Below are 19,652 nucleotides of genomic sequence, written 5' to 3' on the forward strand. Positions count from 1 at the left end.
ACACAGGCGGCTCCATTCTATGACAAGGGTATTGGAAAGTTGGTACCACGCTACAACAAATGTCTAAATCAGAGCGGCGACTGTGTAGAGAAATAGCGTAACTATGTAAGTACTTGTTACAAATAAAAATTTTTTTATTTTTACTGTGGTTTTAATTTCGTGAACGATCGGACCTTGAAAAAAAAATAACCCTTGTACATAATGTACATATGCATGATGTCCTTGTAACAAAAATAAATTTTTTGGACTTGGAGCATTGGAATAAATTTTTTTTGCAGATTATTTATGATTTATTTAAATCTATTTTTTTGGTTAAATTTATTTTTCTTAACTTGAGACACAAAATTCTGAAAAGCCCATTTTTTTATCAGTGTGTATACATTCTTTCCCATTACTGCTGTAGCAGCATACATATAGGTGAGAAAGTAAAAAAATTAAATGTAAATAAAAACATTGTTCTATTCAGAGTAAGATGAGAATAAATAATTATATTTATTTTAGCAATAAACCATCATTCTCATAATTTATTTTGTAGTTAATAGATTTTTATCTATTCTAGTTATTACTACTATATTTATTTCTAAAATTAAGTTATTTGTATGCTGGTAATGGAAATTTGGTTTAATTGTTTAACAACACAATGACAATTTACAGTTATCTTTCATGCATGCATATATTCCCTAAATTTGTTTTTAACCTTCTCCCATCACAATGATCCGCGGTTGATTAGCGCTCGGCAAAAATATGTTGGTATCTGATTGTCTCCCTTCATAGTCTTATGCTACCCTTTTGTGAAAAAAATTACAGTATATTAAAGAGATTTAACAGATTCTGACCAAAAAAAACATTAAGATTGGATATTTTTTATGCCTGTAACAACAAAAATTATGATAATTTAATTGCAGAATTTTTTTTTGCTTTTTGTTTATGAAACATAGTTTGCTGATTTAAAAAATAATACTTTCAAGCAAATCGGTTGAAATTGGGCAAAATATGATGAAAAACCCGTGTCATAAATCACAGAATAGTAACATGTCAGTATAAGTGAAAGTAGATTCAAAAAAGTATGTTTTATAGAAATCCCCACCACTGAAAAAGTTATTCAGATTGACAAAAAACCATTTTTACTGTATACTGTTATTCATTACGAATCGTTATGCGTTACATGTTTACCGATATCATTTGTCAGAAAAGATATTTATAGACCTCAAGTAAAAGTAACGTATTTATGACCACAAATTCCTTCTTTTTGTGTGCTGTATATCATAATTTATTCATTCAAAGTTCAGTTCTGTGATTCTGCCTCTTGGTACAGTTCTTTTGGTACGTGTTTTGTATTTTGTTACATAGTTGATTAATGTATGATATGATATTTTGTAAAACGTTTTTATCATGATTTACAGTTCAAACATTTTAAAGCAGTTCGTTCATAGTTATGTGTAAATTTAAGTCTGCTGTGAAAGGTAAAAAAACTTTGAAGACAGGCACACAAAATTTTAAACGTGTACAATTTTGTGAAGAAAGAATCTTTAGCTGTAGGAAAACTAAAAAGTGACAAGCACTTAATTGCTATACAGAAGTATGAAGGGAGAACAGCAGCTGCCTGTGGTGTTTCCTGGATTTGGGTTCAGAGCCTAAGAAAAGAAAAAATAGAACTTCTTTGATCCAAGAGGCCAGAATGTTCGCTTATTACCCTGAAAAAGAAAAAAAAAATGTTCTAAACCACTTACCAGATTAGATGACATTGATAAAGGTGAGCTTAGGCAAACTGTGAATGAATTTCACTCAAACATAGGGGAGTTGCCAATAGTTAACAAATTCTGTAAAGAATTGAAAACTAAAATGAATTTTAACAGCAGTAAAACTATTTAAGAATAATTTTGAAAGAATTAGGTTTTAAGTGGAGCAAAACAGAAAACGAAAGGATAATGTTAGTTGAAAAACATGATATCAGGCAGAAAAGGATTTCATATCTGCGGGCAATCGGTGATTTTAGAAAATAACCAGGCAATCATGTACTTAGATGAATCCTATGTTTTATCATCTCATTAAACGGCAAAATCATGGGCTAACGAAAGCAGTGCAGGACTTCATTTACCAATAAATGAAGGTAAGAAACGCCTAATTATAATTCACGCCAGAGGTGAAATGGACTTTATTCTAAATGCAATATTAACTTGGGACAGCCAAATAAAAAAATAGTGATTACCACGACGAAACAAAAATTACGCTGAAAGAAAAATTAGTTTCTCACCATCCTCCTGAGTCTGTAGTATTTATACAATATTCCATTTCATATATAATACATTTTCTGAAAAACTTCCACTATCATCAAGCAAGAAACAAGATGACTTTGCTACAGAAACATCACATTCCATTATCGTCTCAAAAGCTTAACCCAAAATTGTATAAACGAATTAACTTGAACTAAAGTAACAGAAAACAATAGAGATTTGACGAATTGTTGGAAAGAAGTGAGCATCAAGTTCTGTAGCTTTGACCTTACCATATTAATTTAAATCTAATCGAGATGGTATGATCAGAGGCAAATGACATGTTGCGAGCCACAACGTTTAAGTTGTCAGAAGTGCAGAAACTGTGTGAAGTTAAAATGAATTTGATGAGTGATGAACACTGGAAACCTTACTGTGAAAAGGTTAAAAAATCAAAGGTGAATATTGGAGCTAAGAATCGTTAATAAATTCTCTGACAAACTCTTTCACTTTATGTACTAGCAGTGATAATAGTGACAATTACACTGAAGATAGTGATAACAGGAAGAGAGTGTTCTAGCTGAGGAATTACAGATAATTCATTTTCCAATAAGTAATTAAAGTTACAGTAATAACCATCTATAGCAATATTTACTGTGTAATTAGTAAAAGATAATTACACGGTAAATTACTTTTGTCATCCGTTATTACATTTTACAATGTATAGTACAGAATTAGCCAACTATATTTCATTTCAAAATGGTGCATTCATTTGTTAAAAATAGAACAATTATTTCGTAAGGAAGATTACTAAGAGCGAGGAACATGTTTTTAGGTTAGGTAGTAATCGTCGCCACTCTAAGCTCACCATTGTACTGAACATGGAATATTATTGAAATATTTCAATCTGTTCATAAGATTTAAATTTTAATTGACACAAAATGGTGGACAGGATAAAATGTAGATAAGGTATTTTTTCATATAAACCTTTTTGTTTACTTTGATGTCTTGTATCAGTTCCTTAAGTTTAGCCACATCTCCGGGAACACCTATATACCTACTGCAGCAGCTGCATATCAGGGAAAGCACGGTAATAAATCAAATTTGGGTGTAGGACATTTTGCAAAAATTGATGCTCCATTATCTCCTGCAACAAAAAACCCTTGGAAAATTCTAGAATGATAAGTCACTTAAGTAAGTTGGTCTGTACTTTCATAAACATATCTGCACTGCCTGGACATTAACAATTCACATTTCACTCAAATGTTTTATACATGGAATTATTAATGCCATAAAATTTTGAATTTAATGGTATCAGTAAGGTAGGGTATTATAGCCATTTTAAGATTTCAGCTTTTTGATGGGACATAATAGTAACTTGAAATTTGGTACAGCGATAATTGTTGAACCAACACATAATAATATGAAATATGATAAATAGTTGACTTTAAAAACTCAGTTTAAAAATTTCAGAATGTTCGTTTAGAATCTTCATGATTACTTGCAAAGTCTGATTTTTTAAAAACAATTTTAAAATGTAATTTTTTTTTAATTTTAAAGATATTTACATTCTTTTAAAAATTACAGAATAGTTTTTTATAGAAAAGTCTTTCCTATGAATATTAATATGTTTCCCTAAATCACCTTTCTTATTAAAAGACTTTTTACAAAAATTACATCTGAAATTTTCCTCACCCACATGGAGGGAGATATGTTTCTTCAAATCAGTATCATAATTAAAAGACTTTTGACAAAAATTGGACTTAAATTGTTTTTCGGTATGTATGACGATGTGCGTCTTTAAATCACTACTTTGAATAAAAGTCTTAGGACAAAAATCACATGAAAATTTTTTCCTATGAATATTATTAATATGTTTCTCTAATTCGCCTTTCCTATTAAAAGATTTTTCACAAAAATTGCAATTGAATTTTTTTTCACCAGTATGAATGGTAAGATGAGTCTTTAAATTACTATTATGAACAAACATCTTAGGACAAAAATTACACATATATTTTTTCTCGCCAGTATGAATAGCAAGATGTATCTTCAAATTACCATTCTGATGAAATGACTTCTGACAGACATTACAAGTGAATCTTTTCTTACTGAAATGAATATCGAGATGTTTCTTCAAATAAGCATTCTGCTTGAAAGACTTTTCACAAAAATTACATTTATAATTTCTTTTGTCCGTATAAATATTAGTTTGGTTACAAACAACACATTTCTGTTTGTCAAAGTGATTACACGTTCCGTTCTCTTTACATTTATTGCAGTTCATGATTTTTGTAGTCTGAAATCTATCCTCTTGATTTTCCATAATTGAGTCGGCAAATGTTTCTACACCAATGTCCTGTAATAAAAAAAATCCAATTAATTATGAGAAGATTAAAAATAAAATCCTTTTTTTAAATAACAATCAATAAAATTGACCACACATATAATTGTACAAATTTTAAAGTTAACAACATAACCAACGGGTGGAGTTTGGGAATTAAGAACCTGTAGAATGTATATTTACATGAGTGTTACATCGTTTAAGCATTGGATTGGCTGTAGGAATTTTATACACAAGAATCATTCAGAAAACTTCTCAGCCTGACAGAAAACACAAAATTGTTACCTTGCAATTCAATATATTTAGACCAACAATTTTCCAAACTTTTAATAACACCAATCTAAAGAGATTTATACAACTCTGCAAAACAAGTGTTTGCCTCAGCTTTGACCACATCATTTCAAGTGAATTTTCATCCGGTGAATTATTTCTTTAGTTTTGGGAAGAGGAAGTAATTGCTGGGAGTCAAATCCAGCAAATGTGGAAGCAATTTGAAGCATAGACCGCGGCGTTTTGCACCAGCCTGAGGTGTATGCAGATGCATTATCAAAGTGAAAATAAATTTTTTTAGCAAAATGGATGTTTAGCCTGAATAGTACAATCAGTTCAATAGTGAAGCAAGTGATGGTCCTGTCTTTTTCTATGTATTCTATGAGCGTCACACTATGAGAATCCCAAAAAAAACTGCAGCTATGTCTTTTCTTGCAGATAGAACTGTTTATTCTTTCCTTGACATACTTTCCCCTGCTTCCTCCCAATGTTAGGTCTTTGTAAAACAGTGAATTTATGTTTCATCTACTGCTATAAAATGTTGAAGAAACTCAGCAGAATTGGATTTAAATAAGTCTTAACGCTTTTGAGAAGTGCTCAGTCAAACGTGTTTTTGGTTGACTATTAATAAACATGGCACCCATTGAGCTGAAAGCTTTTTCATACCCAAAACATTGTGTAAAATGTAGTAGACACAATCTATTGTCACGACGAGGTCAACAAGCTCTGATACCTTCAATTGGTGTTCATTTTGAGTTCCAGTTATCGATTTTTGTAACGATTTGATCAGTCTTGGGACATCCAAAAATCGCTAAGACTGATTTGATGATGATGTTCATCATCTTCACTGGATGAATAGCCACATTTAAATTCAGCAGTGCCCTTTTTTTATCATCAAAAATGAAGGGGAAGAATTCTTTAAAGTGGAATCTAATCTTTTTTGTATGTTCGCAAGGGATATATTTTTTAAAACAAAGTACTTTATAACAGCTCAAACTTCAATTTTAGCTACTTTCAGAAAATGTCAAAACTTGTTTGCTTTAGTTGATCGCCATAAACAATTATCTAAAATTAAACATTTGAAACTTTGCAGCACACCATCTGATGACTCATACTTGACAAATATATTAATTTGGTCAGATGTATTTCCACCATCTCTTTCGTAAACTTTCTGAACAATCCTGGTACTGAAAATCTTTAAAAATTATTTTTTATCTTGCTATGAATAGATCTACATAATTCTACATAATACATAAATATATAATCAAAATAAAACAATTATTTATTTACCTAATAGCTGGTCAGGGGGCTTCTTCAACTGAACCCTCACTGTTTTCATTATCCTCATTATTGTAAGAATAATACTGATAAATAAAAATTAAAATCTGTTCAATTTATTAAAACTATCAGTATATTGTAATTTCTTCAGAGCAACATTTTGGTCAGCAAATGACTCAAACGTTGGAAGGTTTCTCAAACTTTGAATAGTTGCTCCCAACTTAAAAATAGTATAGCTGGTTACCTGTGCTTCATATATGTAAAAAAATATTTTGCAAGGTTTTTGGCATTACCCAACAAATACCATGAGGAGGTGATGGTGAAATTTCATTTCTCATTTTTACTTTAGGTTTTTAGCCAAATAACCGGAGGCAGGTGCGGTGTTGTGCACTGCACAAAGTAACAGTGATAGTGGCTGTGTTGTTTCAGCAACCATGCTGTACACAATTACACCTTTAAAGCTACTTTTTTTTAATAACCAAAAAAGATATCGAAAAGGACAAAACCTTTCTCGTTGAAAATTTAATTTTAAATACAAGTGGTCTGCAAACTGAAAAATTTGGGCAGCCAAAATTCGATTTGACCGTAGAAAAGTTCAATATCAACAAGGAACATAATCCAATTGTTATAGCAAGCGAATAAAATAACCACAATCTTGAAATGGTGGAACATTTTATAACAGCAATAGTCCTATGTTCTTTCCAGGTACAAAAACTACCTTCATGCAAAATTTCAGTTCAATCAGTCGAGTAACTTCTGTGTAAAATAGTAACAGGCTCATATACACCACTAAATTAATACATTACATATATATATATATATATATATATATATATACAGATTCCGGATAACCGGACCACTTTAGGACCAGGGCTAAATGGCCCTATTATGCGATATTAATGAAAACTGAGGAGCTATGCGCAAATATGATATATGAGTGTATTCTAATTATTTAAATTGAATTGGCAATTTACTATGTTGAATTTTATTTCTAACACTATGATTACGTGAACAGTATTATAAATTACAATTTAATTTTTAAATTAAAAATTTAAACACTCTACCATACAATACGTGTCTAATAAAATACAATACATTATTTACTATTCTTTTACATTACGTAGTTACATATAAACACAAGCCTATTACATTTAAAAAGAACTACTGTTCTGATACAATGCATTGCTGAATAGTTTTTGTAATCTTATGCAATTGAAAAAAAAAAACAAAATGATTGATAAGCAAAATAGAGGTACAAAATAAAGTAGCAATTACTATTTGTGAAGAGTAAAAAAAAAAAAAATACTTTAATGTTTCTTTCTTTTTTAGATTTTTTGAAACAAATTTATTTGTCATCTCCCTTTTAATAATTGGGGTTCTACAAATTCTTAATTTTTGTAGCAGACTTCCTTCACTGCCTTCTTTATAAAATACTGCTGAAGTCCATCAATGAATTTTTTTTGATCTTGTGTAGATATGCATTTGACATCGGGTTCGTCTTAATCTTCTTCAAACTTGTTCAGTTGCTGAATACCAGTAATGTTTTTAATTATTTCTTCATCATCGGTTTCATTCTCATCATAGCACTGTATTTTTTCATCTATATTTGAAAACGCTTCAAAATTCTGAACCTGGTGCTGCAAAAAAACAATCATTGTCATCAGCATCGATTGTTTTAGTATCACCACTTTTGCCAGAGCAATTTCTGATAGTACTACTTTTCAGTTCATCTCAACTATCAGCTACCGACTGAATTGCCTGCAATAAAATTACACGTGCACTAACATCTTTAGATGTATCGGAGGAAGTCAATGTATTTCCTTCAATTTCTTGTAAAATCTAACTTATTAGTTTGCTTTGGTAAATAAGTTTAAAATTTTTTTTATTCCCATGTCAAGCGGTTAAATTAAATTTATTGTATTCAGTGGCAGAAACTCAATTTGAATGTTTTGTAAATCTACAATAGGATGGGCAGCACAGTTATCGATAAACAGGCAAATCTTTCTTGATTTTTTTCTGTAAATCACTGTCCCAAGTGCTCAGCCAATCATAAAAAATTAGATTCATCATCCAAGCTTTTTCATTAAAATAGTAATGATTAAAACATTGCGATTTACCCGCTTTACCGATAACTTTTAATTTGTCATATATTCATGCAACAAAGCAAAATAATTCGACCCATTGGATTTTTGAGCCAAATAATCCGATGTTTTTAACAGACAGACCCATGATTAAAAATAATTGGGGAAAACGATAACAACTGCACAATACACGATGAACAATGGACTCGCAATGAAGAAAATAAAAACATTTGCTTTATCATAACCGCATCATCTGTGTCGCCACACGCTACGTACTGTGCAGACCAGTAATAGAAGCAAGTTACCTCCCTCGATACTACATTCAACAACAGTCAAGCGATTTAAATCACTAATAAAATTGTGACACTTTAGAAGTTAAAGAAGAAAACAAACGAGCTAGTGGGCCTTATAAATGGCATTTTGGACCATTAAACAGGTGTAATTTTACATAAATTATACCAATATTTTTCTTTTAACAAATATGCTCTAATTAAATTGCTGCCTCGAATAACCGGTGGTACTATTAATCGGAATCCACTGTATATATATTATTAGATCACAGGGTTTATTATGTAAGTGAAAAAAGCTGGCAACACGCTACAATTGTGTTTTTTCTGATACATGGCTTACACACAAATATACAAACAACTTTATTTAACCTTCTCCCATCACAATGATCCGTGCTTGGTTAGCGCTCCACGAAAATATGTTGGTATCTGATTGCCTCCCTTCATAGTCTTATGCTACCCTCTTGTGAAAATGTCAAAAAATTCCAGTATATTAAAGAGATTTAACAGATTCTGACAAAAAAAACCGTTACGATTGGATATTTTTTATGGCTGTAAGAAAAAAAATTGAAACAAAAATTACGATAATTTAATTGCAGAATTTTTTTTGCGCACTTCTACCGCATTTTTTATTAGCAAATTTTTTTTTTTTTGCTTTGTGTTTACGAAACATTGTTTGCAGATTTAAAAAATAATACTTTCAAACAAATCGGTTGAAAATTGGGCAAAATATGATGAAAACCAGTGTCATAGATCATAGATTAGTAACATAAATTAGTATAAGTGAAAGTAGATTCAAAAAAGTACGTTTTATAAAAATCCCCACCACTGAAAAAGGTATTCAGATTGACAAAAAACAATTTTTACTGTATAGTGTTATTCATTACCAATTGTTATGTGTTACATGTTTACCGATATCATTTGTCAGAAAAAATATTTATAGACCTCAAGTAAGTGACATATTTATGACCACAAATTCCTTCTTTTTTTTGTGTGTGCCGTAAAATTTATTATGTGTTTCAATACATCGATATGTTGCTACTAAGATAAGCTATTTTTGTAAATAATAAATAAATAAATTGTCACAGCAATTATAATACATAAGTCACATACACACACACAAGCACATATTCTTTCTAGTCTAAATAAAACATTTTACATCATATAAACGTCGTTCAAATTGTATAATAAAACTGATTCCTTTGTGAATATATAACAAAATAACTGACTTAGATGTCATATAAAATGATTTTGTAACAGCGTTTTAAAACTGACGCCGTACATAACCAGAGAGATTGAGTTCGAAACCCAGCCAGACTGAATTACTTTTTTGTACTTTAAATATTATTCATTTATTTAATTCTAGTGCTCATCTGTGAAGTCAGAACATAGCAGACAACTACAACAGCATTTTTTGGGGTGAGGGTGTATGCAAAAATGTTTTTTTTGCAAATACTGTTATTTTTTAATCATTAACAAATGGCCTAAGAAAAATATAACCTTTATTAGGCGAAATCTCAAGATATTGAAGGTGATCTTGCTCCACAGCCTCACCCCCTTGACTTTTTAAGTTGAAAATTTATAATTTAATTGCATCAATATTCCATAAAGAAAAGTAATCTGACCAATTTTGATCAAAATCGGTCCAGTAGTTCTGGAGATATAAGGTAATTTATAGACCAATACTGAGCACACACGTACATACAAACATTATCAACCAGAAAAGTTCCATCCGGTTTTTAGGGTTTCTTACATGTTAAAACGTCAAGATCCAGTGAAAACCGCATATGCCCAAATTGGACTGAATACAACACTTTCCCTTCTTGAGCTAAGTGCTATCTAGATGGGAAAGTAAAAATAATACAATGCTGTCTTTACGGTAAGAGAGTAAATGTAGAAAAAAAGCACATCCCTCACCACTTCTTTTAAATTAACATCTTCCAATTTCACTGATGCGATTTTCATACCAGTAGTGTTCAATGAAATATTACAGCTCCCCATATGTAACGGATCTTCTTTTTCTGGTGGTGCTTTGTAGAATGATTTATAAGTATTCTGCAACAAAAAATAAAACCTTGAAATGAAGTGCTACCAAGAGATTACTGGAAGAGGAAAGCCTGATGTTCTTAAGGTATGCTTAAAGTCTTTTTTTTTAACATCTTTATTAATACTACCCACTCATCGGCATTAGTTTGCTTATACAAGTATATAATTTTAAAAAAATATATAAAACACAGACATTGAATAATTAGAGACAAATTGATGTAGAAATGAAACAGTTTATAGGAAGAGTTTTGTGCTTTCATGAGTTTAGGTTGGCATCACTGGGATGAGCTGGAAACAGCTGACGGATAAAAAAAGTTTTGTTTATAACCTCAATATTGCATTTAATGATGGCGTGTCTGCTTGAAGTTTTCACATTAGTTGAACGACGTTCAATGATCTGTTTTTTGCTTTCTAAGGGTGAAAAACCAGCTAAAATCTTTTCTTGAATGATTTTACAGTATGGTGAAAGTTGTATGAACTGCTTAAACATCACCGGCTGGCCAGCAATTGTGAACTCTTTCGCTTGAAACCCACACTGACGACATTATTCATGAAGACTGACGTATTACGGTTGAACATATAGCAAAAACAGTTGCAGTAAGTGTTGGCACAATTCATAACGTTATCAGCAATAGGCGTAAGTACAACAAAATAAGTGCAAGGTGGGTCCGTAAAGACTTAACGCAAGTATGTACAGACTTGAAAGAACGCTATGACAGGGAAGACAAGATTTTCTTCCCTGTTATTTTCTAAACAAGATTTTAACGTGATGAAACTTGGGTTCACCATTTTGAACCAGCGTCCAAAAAGCAAAGCACGGAATGGAAGCACACTAGCTCACCTGTCTGAAAGAAATTCAAAACGCAAGCATCGGCGGGAAAAGTCACATTGACCGTTTTTTGGGATGCCCAAGGTGTTGTCTTTTGTGATTATTTGAAAAATCAACAAACAGTAAACAGTGTCTACTACTCAACACATTCTGATGAAAAAAGTAAAACCAGCGATGAGAGAAAAACATTGTGGAAAGGTGTGATATTGCTACACAACAATGCTCACCCTCACACCACCCAGCTGACCCAAGAAACCACTGGAAAAATGGGTTAAGAGATACTACCACATCCTCCCTAAAGTCCAGATTTGGCTCCCTCAGGTTTTCATTTGTTTGGTCCACTCAAGGAGGCATTACGTAGAAAAAAGTTCTGCAACAACGAGGAGGTCAAAGAATTTGTGGGAAAGTGGCTCAAACAACAAGACAAAGACTTCTTTCCATCAAGAATAAAAAAACTAGTTCATTGTTGGGACAAGGGTATTAATATTGGTGGGGATTATGTTGAGAAGTAGTAAGTCTCATTTTGTAAAAAATACAAGGTTTTTTTCTACATCAATTCATCTCTTTAATTATTGAATATCCCTTGTGTATGTATATAACTTTTCTTTTTTAGTAATGCTGTTTATTAATTAACGAGTAAATGAAAACCGGTTATAATTTAATTTGGTCTGATTTACTGTAACAACTTTAAATACAATCAAACAAATCATTTTATTCAGAAAAAATACTTAAGTTTTTTTCCTAATAAAAAAAAATAGTTAAAGTTACCACTTTGAATACTGAAAGAGCTAAAATAAAATCAGAATGTTGGTTTAAAGAAGCATATACCACATATTATTAAAATATCTCCATCTGTTCCTTAGATATAAATTATACTGCAAAAACAAAAAATTGCCAACATGTGGAAAGAGTTTCTGTATGTTTGGATAAGGAATCACTTATTATTTTGATGCGAGGAATTTACTTTAAAAGTTCTTTGCTTATTTTAAGTACACTCTGTGTTTATATGAATAGAGTAAGGCCATCATTTATTCTGACCACAGTGGGTGATTTTACCTTTGATAACAATAAAATAGACTGTAACTATTTTAAACAAATTAAAAAACTGAAAGATGTACATAATTATTGTACTTAGAACATAAAGTACTTACAGGTAACGTAATTTTTTTTAAATTTATCTATAGCTCGCCGTTTTTTATCAGACAATCATTAATAAACCTCTTGTATTGACAATGTTCATGAAATTTTCAGCTTTTTTGTCAAACACAATGTCAAAATTTACAAGCTAGTTGTATATCTTTATTTATTCTTACCCGTAGAATTTCTTCATAATTATCTCCATCACTTCACCCAATTCTTCTTATGTTGCTTTAAACGTAGAAGCAATTCTTCACAAACAACTTTCAGTGAATCTGATCGCTGCAGTTAGTTACATGTTCATCTATTGCAATCCAATTTTCGTACTTGACTTTTGTCATATTTTCTTCTAAGTATTCTTCTACAATTATACATTATAATTTATATAATATAATTGTTATTATTTGATTACAATTATTCTTGGTTTATACTGGAAGTGATATGATAACAGTAGCCATAATGGCAATTACATAAATGTAATATTTTTAAAACATTTATATATATCGGGTTAAGTTAGTTTGTGAAAAATTAGTCACATTAACCATAATTACAATAAATGGTGGTGACCAATACATACAACACTCACAAAATATTATTTTGTGTGTGTGTGTGTGTGTGTGTGTGTGTGTGTGTGTGTGTGTGTATGTGTATGTGTGTTTGTTATAAAATAACTAGCACCTACCAAGTATTTGATTACTACAAATTAACTAATTTCTCTACTAGAAATCATTTATTTGTTAATAACAAAAATTATTAAAGAGATTAGAGAAGTAAATAGTAGAGTAAAAGAAACAAAAAAACAAACACTTACAATATCAGATGTCAGTGCTTCTTCTGATTTGTTCACAGACACAAACACAAATTCATCAATTTTTTTCTCTTCATCAAATTCTGTCTCATGTTTGATATCAGTCTGTAACGGATTTTCATCCATAAATCTATAAAAAAACTCTGCATCTATTTTCTGAAAGAAAAAAAACAATAAATTCAAAATAAAGCAATAGTAAATAGAAATAATGACATCAATTTTTTCACAAATCATCTTAAGGCTACTTTATTATTTCAAATTGTTTAATTAAAGTGGCATTCTAAAATTGGTACCAATCAGTCACTGAAAATAAACCACACATACCCAACAGTACAATATCTCATAAAGTGAAGCAACCCAAAATGGATGCCGACCTTACACTTCTTCTAACTTTACTGTAAGAATTGCTGAAGAACATATATTGCTTAAGAATGTAATAGACCAGGTTGAAGTACATAGATCATATGAATTGTTGTTCTTCAATCTGTCTAAATAGTTTCACAACAGTACAACAAAGCATGCCGTTCTCATAAAGCCTGTGGGTTTTTATAATAGAACATTATTTAATCACTTAAATCTTATTCTGAATGGCAAAAATTTTTTATGACTAATTTTCTTGACAGTAGGATGTCAAATATATTGACTATATTTTATTTAGTTTTAGATTTTGTGAAACAGGAAATGTAACTAATCGTACACATAGTGGTCGTCTATCAGTTTTACATGATGACAGTTTGCACAACATTCATACAAACAATTTTGGCAGGTTTTCAAATAAACACTGCCAAGTTTGATCAGAGGTTTGGACACACTCATTGACCCAAGCTCTTAGGTCATCATCACTCGTAAAATGCCTGCCTTTCTTTCAGTCTGTTCACTTAAGAGCAGAGTCATGTCATGTAGAAAGAAGTCAGACTACAGGGAGGGTGCTCTGACAGTTTTATTCCAGTGTTAGCCAAATACTCGGAGCAAACTTTGGAACATTATCATGGTGAACAAATGTTTCCATCGTTGAGTTTGGGCTCAGCTTCTTGATACCTTCAACAACTCTAAGCAACCATTTCTTGGTATACTACTTCCCTGTAACTGTCTTTTGAATTTCCAATGCAAGTCACTCTAAAACTTCTCTCATACTTAACAATGTGGTCACCATTTTATTCTTCACCGATCTAGAATTTTCAACAGCTATGGGGGGGGTTTCCTCACCTTCAAACGCCTATACTTTGTCCTCAGTCGTGTCAGAATGTCAAGTTTCAATACTTGTCGCAATACCACACACATAGGGAGATTTCCCATTTTCAAACTATTTCAGCATTTCACAACACCATGAAAGACAAGGTGTCATCTAATCATGGATCAAATTATGTGGTACACAAATAGTACAAAGCTTTCTAACTTGAAGATTTCTTGTAGAATAGCACAAACTGCCGATACATTAATGCCCAAGAACATCTCTATTTTGTGGTAGGTCACAACCCTATCTCAAGTATTTTTTGTACTGTAGCACTGTTTCGCTCAGTTACATATGAAAGATGGTCAACCTGATCTTTGAGCATCCTCAAGGCCAAAATTTCCTCTTTCAAAATCTTGGTACCACCTAAATATCGTATGATGAAGACAATTCAATCCAAGCACAGGAGTCATTTTCTCTAAACACTGATCAATATTTAACCTACACGCCACATTGTAGCACAAAATTGCCCAGTATTCAGTTTTCAACTACGACATCACTACCTATTTTCACTAACACAGCTGAAAAGGAAATGATAATGAGGGACAGTGACTGGAGCAGCTACAGTGCAGGTTGGTACCTGCCTAAATTCAGGCTATCTTGTAACCGCCTGTGTTGATCAGTTATAACAAAACTATCCTATTGCCTTTTGCATTATGAATGGAAGTGGAAAACGGTATAAAATATAGTCTGCTTGGTTTCCCTTACCGTATAATTAAATTATTTTTGTTGTTAAATAAATATAGTTTATTTTTCATGTTTCAAGTGTTTCAAGTTATGTAACTATTAATAGTCTGTATGCGAGTCGATTTTGTAACTGTAATAATATTCAGATAATTGTGTATTTTATGTTTTACAAATCTTTAAATACATAAAATTTGATTATTGTAAAAATTATAAATGGGAATAATTTATAAAAATGTTACAACAGTGATATTAATTTAATATCTGATGGATAAAGATCATATTTTAATAGACTAGTGTTGTAGGAAGGGTTGCTAATACCTTATGCCAAATTAGATTATAAGGGTAAGGAAAACGAACAGAATTTAGTTATTCTGGGTTTTACAATTTACTTGAAAAAAGAAGACTTCTAAGAATTAAAATAAGATAAGTACAAAGTTTTATTTGTCATTTAAGAAATGGTTTTAATTGTTTCAATGTTTCGTTTCTCAGTATAGTAGCAACCTAAAAAAAACTACAACTTAACGCAAGTAAAGGTAGGAAATGACAAAAGTTTACGCTTTAAATCTCTTGCTTCTGTTAACAGAGGAATACAGTTGTTTCACAAAACCCTCCTGGTAAAACAAGCTTTCGTATGTTGCATACTTATGTTAAGCAGCTGTACTCTTTATATTAACAAACAGCTAAGATCACAGTTTTTAAAATAAATTCTTCCTACTTCAAAGTCCCTTCTTTCTTTCATTAAAAATGATCTTATAAAACTATGTACATATAAGAGGGAAAACTAGTGAAAGAGGGAAGTGACTGAAGGATGAGTACTTTTGTAGAGTTAGAACAGCTGTTTGGAGAACCTGATATTGACATCAAGGAGGAATTAGATAGATTAGACAAGTACAACAGGAAAATCATATGTAAGAAGAAGAGGGAGATGGTTGGATATGTGGTGGATGGGAAACAAAGCAGAGTTGCTGAGTTGGGATGCTTGGAGCAACATATTGCTATGGGTCCTAAATGAGCTGTACCACCAATCATTAAGTAAGTACATATAAAGAAGTCTAGGAAAGTTTTTGCAAAATGACAGAACAGATCATCAAAGATGGTTACAAGTTAGTGCATGTTTAGACAGGGCCTGATCTGCATTGTAACTGCTCTAGTCATTGTATCAATATCATTTGCTTTTTAGCTGTTAGTAAAAAGAGATAGTGATGTCGAAAACTGAATACCAAGCAATTTTGCACATGGGTTAAGTGTTGATCAATGTTTACAGGAAATGACTCCTATGTTTGGAGAGGATTTTCCTTATCGTACATTAATGTTTAAGCGGTACTGAGGGTTTTAAAAAGGAAATTTTGGTCCTGGGGATGCTCCAAGGTCAGGTCGACCATCTTCATCTGTGACTTTGGGAAAAAATTACTGTACTATAAAAAATCCTTGAGACAGACAGGCATGTGACCTATAAGTAAATGGAGGTGTTCCTGTTAATTAATGGACCAGCAGTTCATGTTATTATTTTGCAAGATCACCGTCAAGTTAGAAAGCCTTTTACCCTTTGGGCTGTATAACTTGACCGACAATCAAATGACTCTTGAAGACGATCAAATTTTCTCAGCATAGTAATTGCTAAAAAGTTTGAAAATAGGAAATCTCCTTATGTGAATGGTATTATGACAAGTGACGAAACTTGGCTGTACTACTGTGACATCCTGACCAACGCTGAGAAGAAAGTATGGGTGTTTGAAGATGAGTAGACCCCTGTGCCTATTGAAAAATCCAAATCAGTGAAGAAGAGAATAGTTAGCGTAAGAGGAAACTCAGAAGACAGTTACAAGAAAGTGGTATACTGAGGAATACCTGCCTAAAATTGTTGAAGCTCTCAAGAAGCTATGCCCAAACTCACAGATGTATACATAGTTTGGTACTTACGTATTAACGCCACCACAGCTACAGCTTTATTTAAAAACAAAGTAGCCAATTGGATTTCGGTGGAAAATGGGCCGATATAGAGTTTAACATAGATTCAAAACAGTCTCTTTATTAATTTTAATAAATATTTTATAAATATAATTTAACCAAACTTAACCTACGCTCGCTAACCTTGACTAATTAACACTGTAATTTTTTATAAATACTCAAAAAATTACGGTGCTAATTAGTCAAGGTTAGCGAGCGTAGGTTAAGTTTGGTTAAATTATATTTATAAAAAAATAAATATAAATAACCATTTCTTAAAATTAATAAAAAGACTCAATAAAATAAATACTCAATTTTAAATAAAGCTGTAGCTGCGGTGGCGTTAATACGTAAGTACCCATAGTTTCTTCACAAAGATAACATTAAAAAATTTTCTTTGAATATTTAGCTAACTCTGAGTAAAACTGTTACAGCACCATCTCTCTACAGTATTGAACTCACTCCCCATGTAATATTATGCTGTTCCTTTAGGTGAAGAAAAGACTGAAAGGGAGAAATTTTATAAGCAATGACGACCTCTTACTAGCTTGGGACAATGAATGTGCCAGACCTCTAACAAAACATGGCAGGGTTTCTTTGAAGACTTGTTTTGATGGCTGTTGAAATGTATAATGTGTGGTGGAAATTATTTTGAAAAATATAAAATAATAATGCCGTATTGCAAGACTTTCCTAGTGTGCTTTGCATTTACTGCAACAGTGTTGTTAAAACAACTGTCCACTGTGTAAAAGGTTTCTTTACTAAGATTCAAAATAACTATTTATTTTTAAACACAATATTCCAACCAACCATGTGAAAAATTAAATTAAAAAAAAAGAAGTAAAACTCTATACTTAAAAACACATTTAAAACTAATTTTGGATCTTTACTGTTATTTCCAGTTTTTAAGTCCATAATTAAAAGTAATTAACATTGAAATACAAGAAATTTACACAATCAGATGCCAGATTTTCTTCTGATTTGTTAACAGGCATAAAGAAACATTCGGTTTCTTCCGTATCATCATACTTTATCTCTTGTTTAATGGCAATGTGTAATGGATCTTTACTTCCAAATGAATCACAAAATCTTGCATCCATTCTCTGTAAAAAAAAATAAAGTCCTAAGATAATTCATAATATAAACTAACAAAAAAAAAATAAAAATATTTTTGAGTTCAATGGAATTAAACTAATTTAAATGAATCAATTTAAACACAGCTTCTGCATTTTATCCTTACTTCACGTGTACTTCAATTTCCAGAATACTGCTTCCTGAGAAATTCTGGAAGATGGCTAGACAAAGATTTTATTACTTTAATGCTGAAAAATTCACTGGATCTTAAAACTGAATATTGCTAATAACTCCCATTAAAATTTAAAAAAAAAGGAAAAAAATTGTTTTCTTAAAATAAATTTAGAATTACAGTACTATTAGAATCTTCCGTTTTTAAACTAACTATAATAAATGTAAGTTTTAAAAACTTTATACGAATCTGAGATATAAAAAATATACTTTAAATGAAATACACCAGTTGATCTAAAAACGTAAATCATCCATGTTTCTGTATTTAATAAAACATGTAAAAGGGAATAATTTTTCTTTAGTGAATAATCATAATTTTGTAATGCTTAGCTATTGTAAGTACTACTTTTAAGTGCAAATCCAAATTTTTTCCAACGTAACTTTTTTTAATGACATGACTTCAAACTAAAACATTTAATAGGTAAAATAATGCATTGGTAATTGTTTATTATCGCAGCGCCACTTTTTTTGATGCAAATTCTTTGTAAAAAGAAAATGTATTAAACGTATTATTACAATATATTAAACATAAAAATATGTCTTCGCGAGCGAAAATTGTTTGTTTACATTATGTTGACTCGGCGTACTGCCGAATTGTACGTATATCAACATAACCTACGTTAACTAACCTCGTCTAATTAACGTTTAAATATGCATATTATTCGCTACTTAACATTAATTAGGCGAAGTTATTGTGAGAAACGAGCATGGGTTATGTTGATAAATGTGCAATTCGTCAGTACATGGAGTCAACATAATATGAAGTGTTTTGTAATTTTTATTTTTCATTACCTTAAATAAACATCAATATTCAGTTTCTCATGAAATCTGAAGAAGTTGCAGCGTGATAACAAACAAGTAACCAAAATGAAATACTGTTTTATAAAATTATTACTTTTCAATTTTGTAAAAACACAGTTAAAGAACCAATCACCAAAAAACACAGATAGGTTATATTTTTAAATTATCCACATTGTAAAACAGCAGGTATTAAAAATGGATATAGAAAATAGTAGTACTCACATAAATGGATTGACAGTTAACTTAGATAATGTAAGAACACAAACCAAAAGAAACAAATATTACGTTAACTCGCTACTACCAGCCGTGCACTTCAAGTAAATAAACATTCTCTTCTTTAGCATCGATCACTTGAATCCTTACTTTGAGATCGATTTAGTTCGAACATCAC

The 19,652-nt window shown here is 31.1% G+C and overlaps 1 protein-coding gene across 1 annotated transcript; it reads right to left on the minus strand.

The window, feature by feature from the left end:
- Positions 1-1,286: 1,286 nt before the first annotated feature.
- On the minus strand, positions 1,287-19,652 carry LOC142333186 (uncharacterized). The gene is made up of 6 exons (XM_075380145.1): positions 19,484-19,652; positions 18,109-18,258; positions 13,294-13,446; positions 10,388-10,525; positions 4,272-4,569; positions 1,287-1,694 (listed from the first exon to the last, which is right to left on the minus strand). The coding sequence occupies exons 2-6, from the start codon at positions 18,253-18,255 to the stop codon at positions 1,690-1,692; spliced, it is 741 nt and encodes a 246-aa protein (XP_075236260.1). The 5' UTR covers positions 18,256-18,258; positions 19,484-19,652; the 3' UTR covers positions 1,287-1,689.

Source organism: Lycorma delicatula, chromosome 12 (genome assembly GCF_047948215.1).
Source record: "Lycorma delicatula isolate Av1 chromosome 12, ASM4794821v1, whole genome shotgun sequence".
Lineage (NCBI taxonomy): Eukaryota > Metazoa > Arthropoda > Insecta > Hemiptera > Fulgoridae > Lycorma > Lycorma delicatula.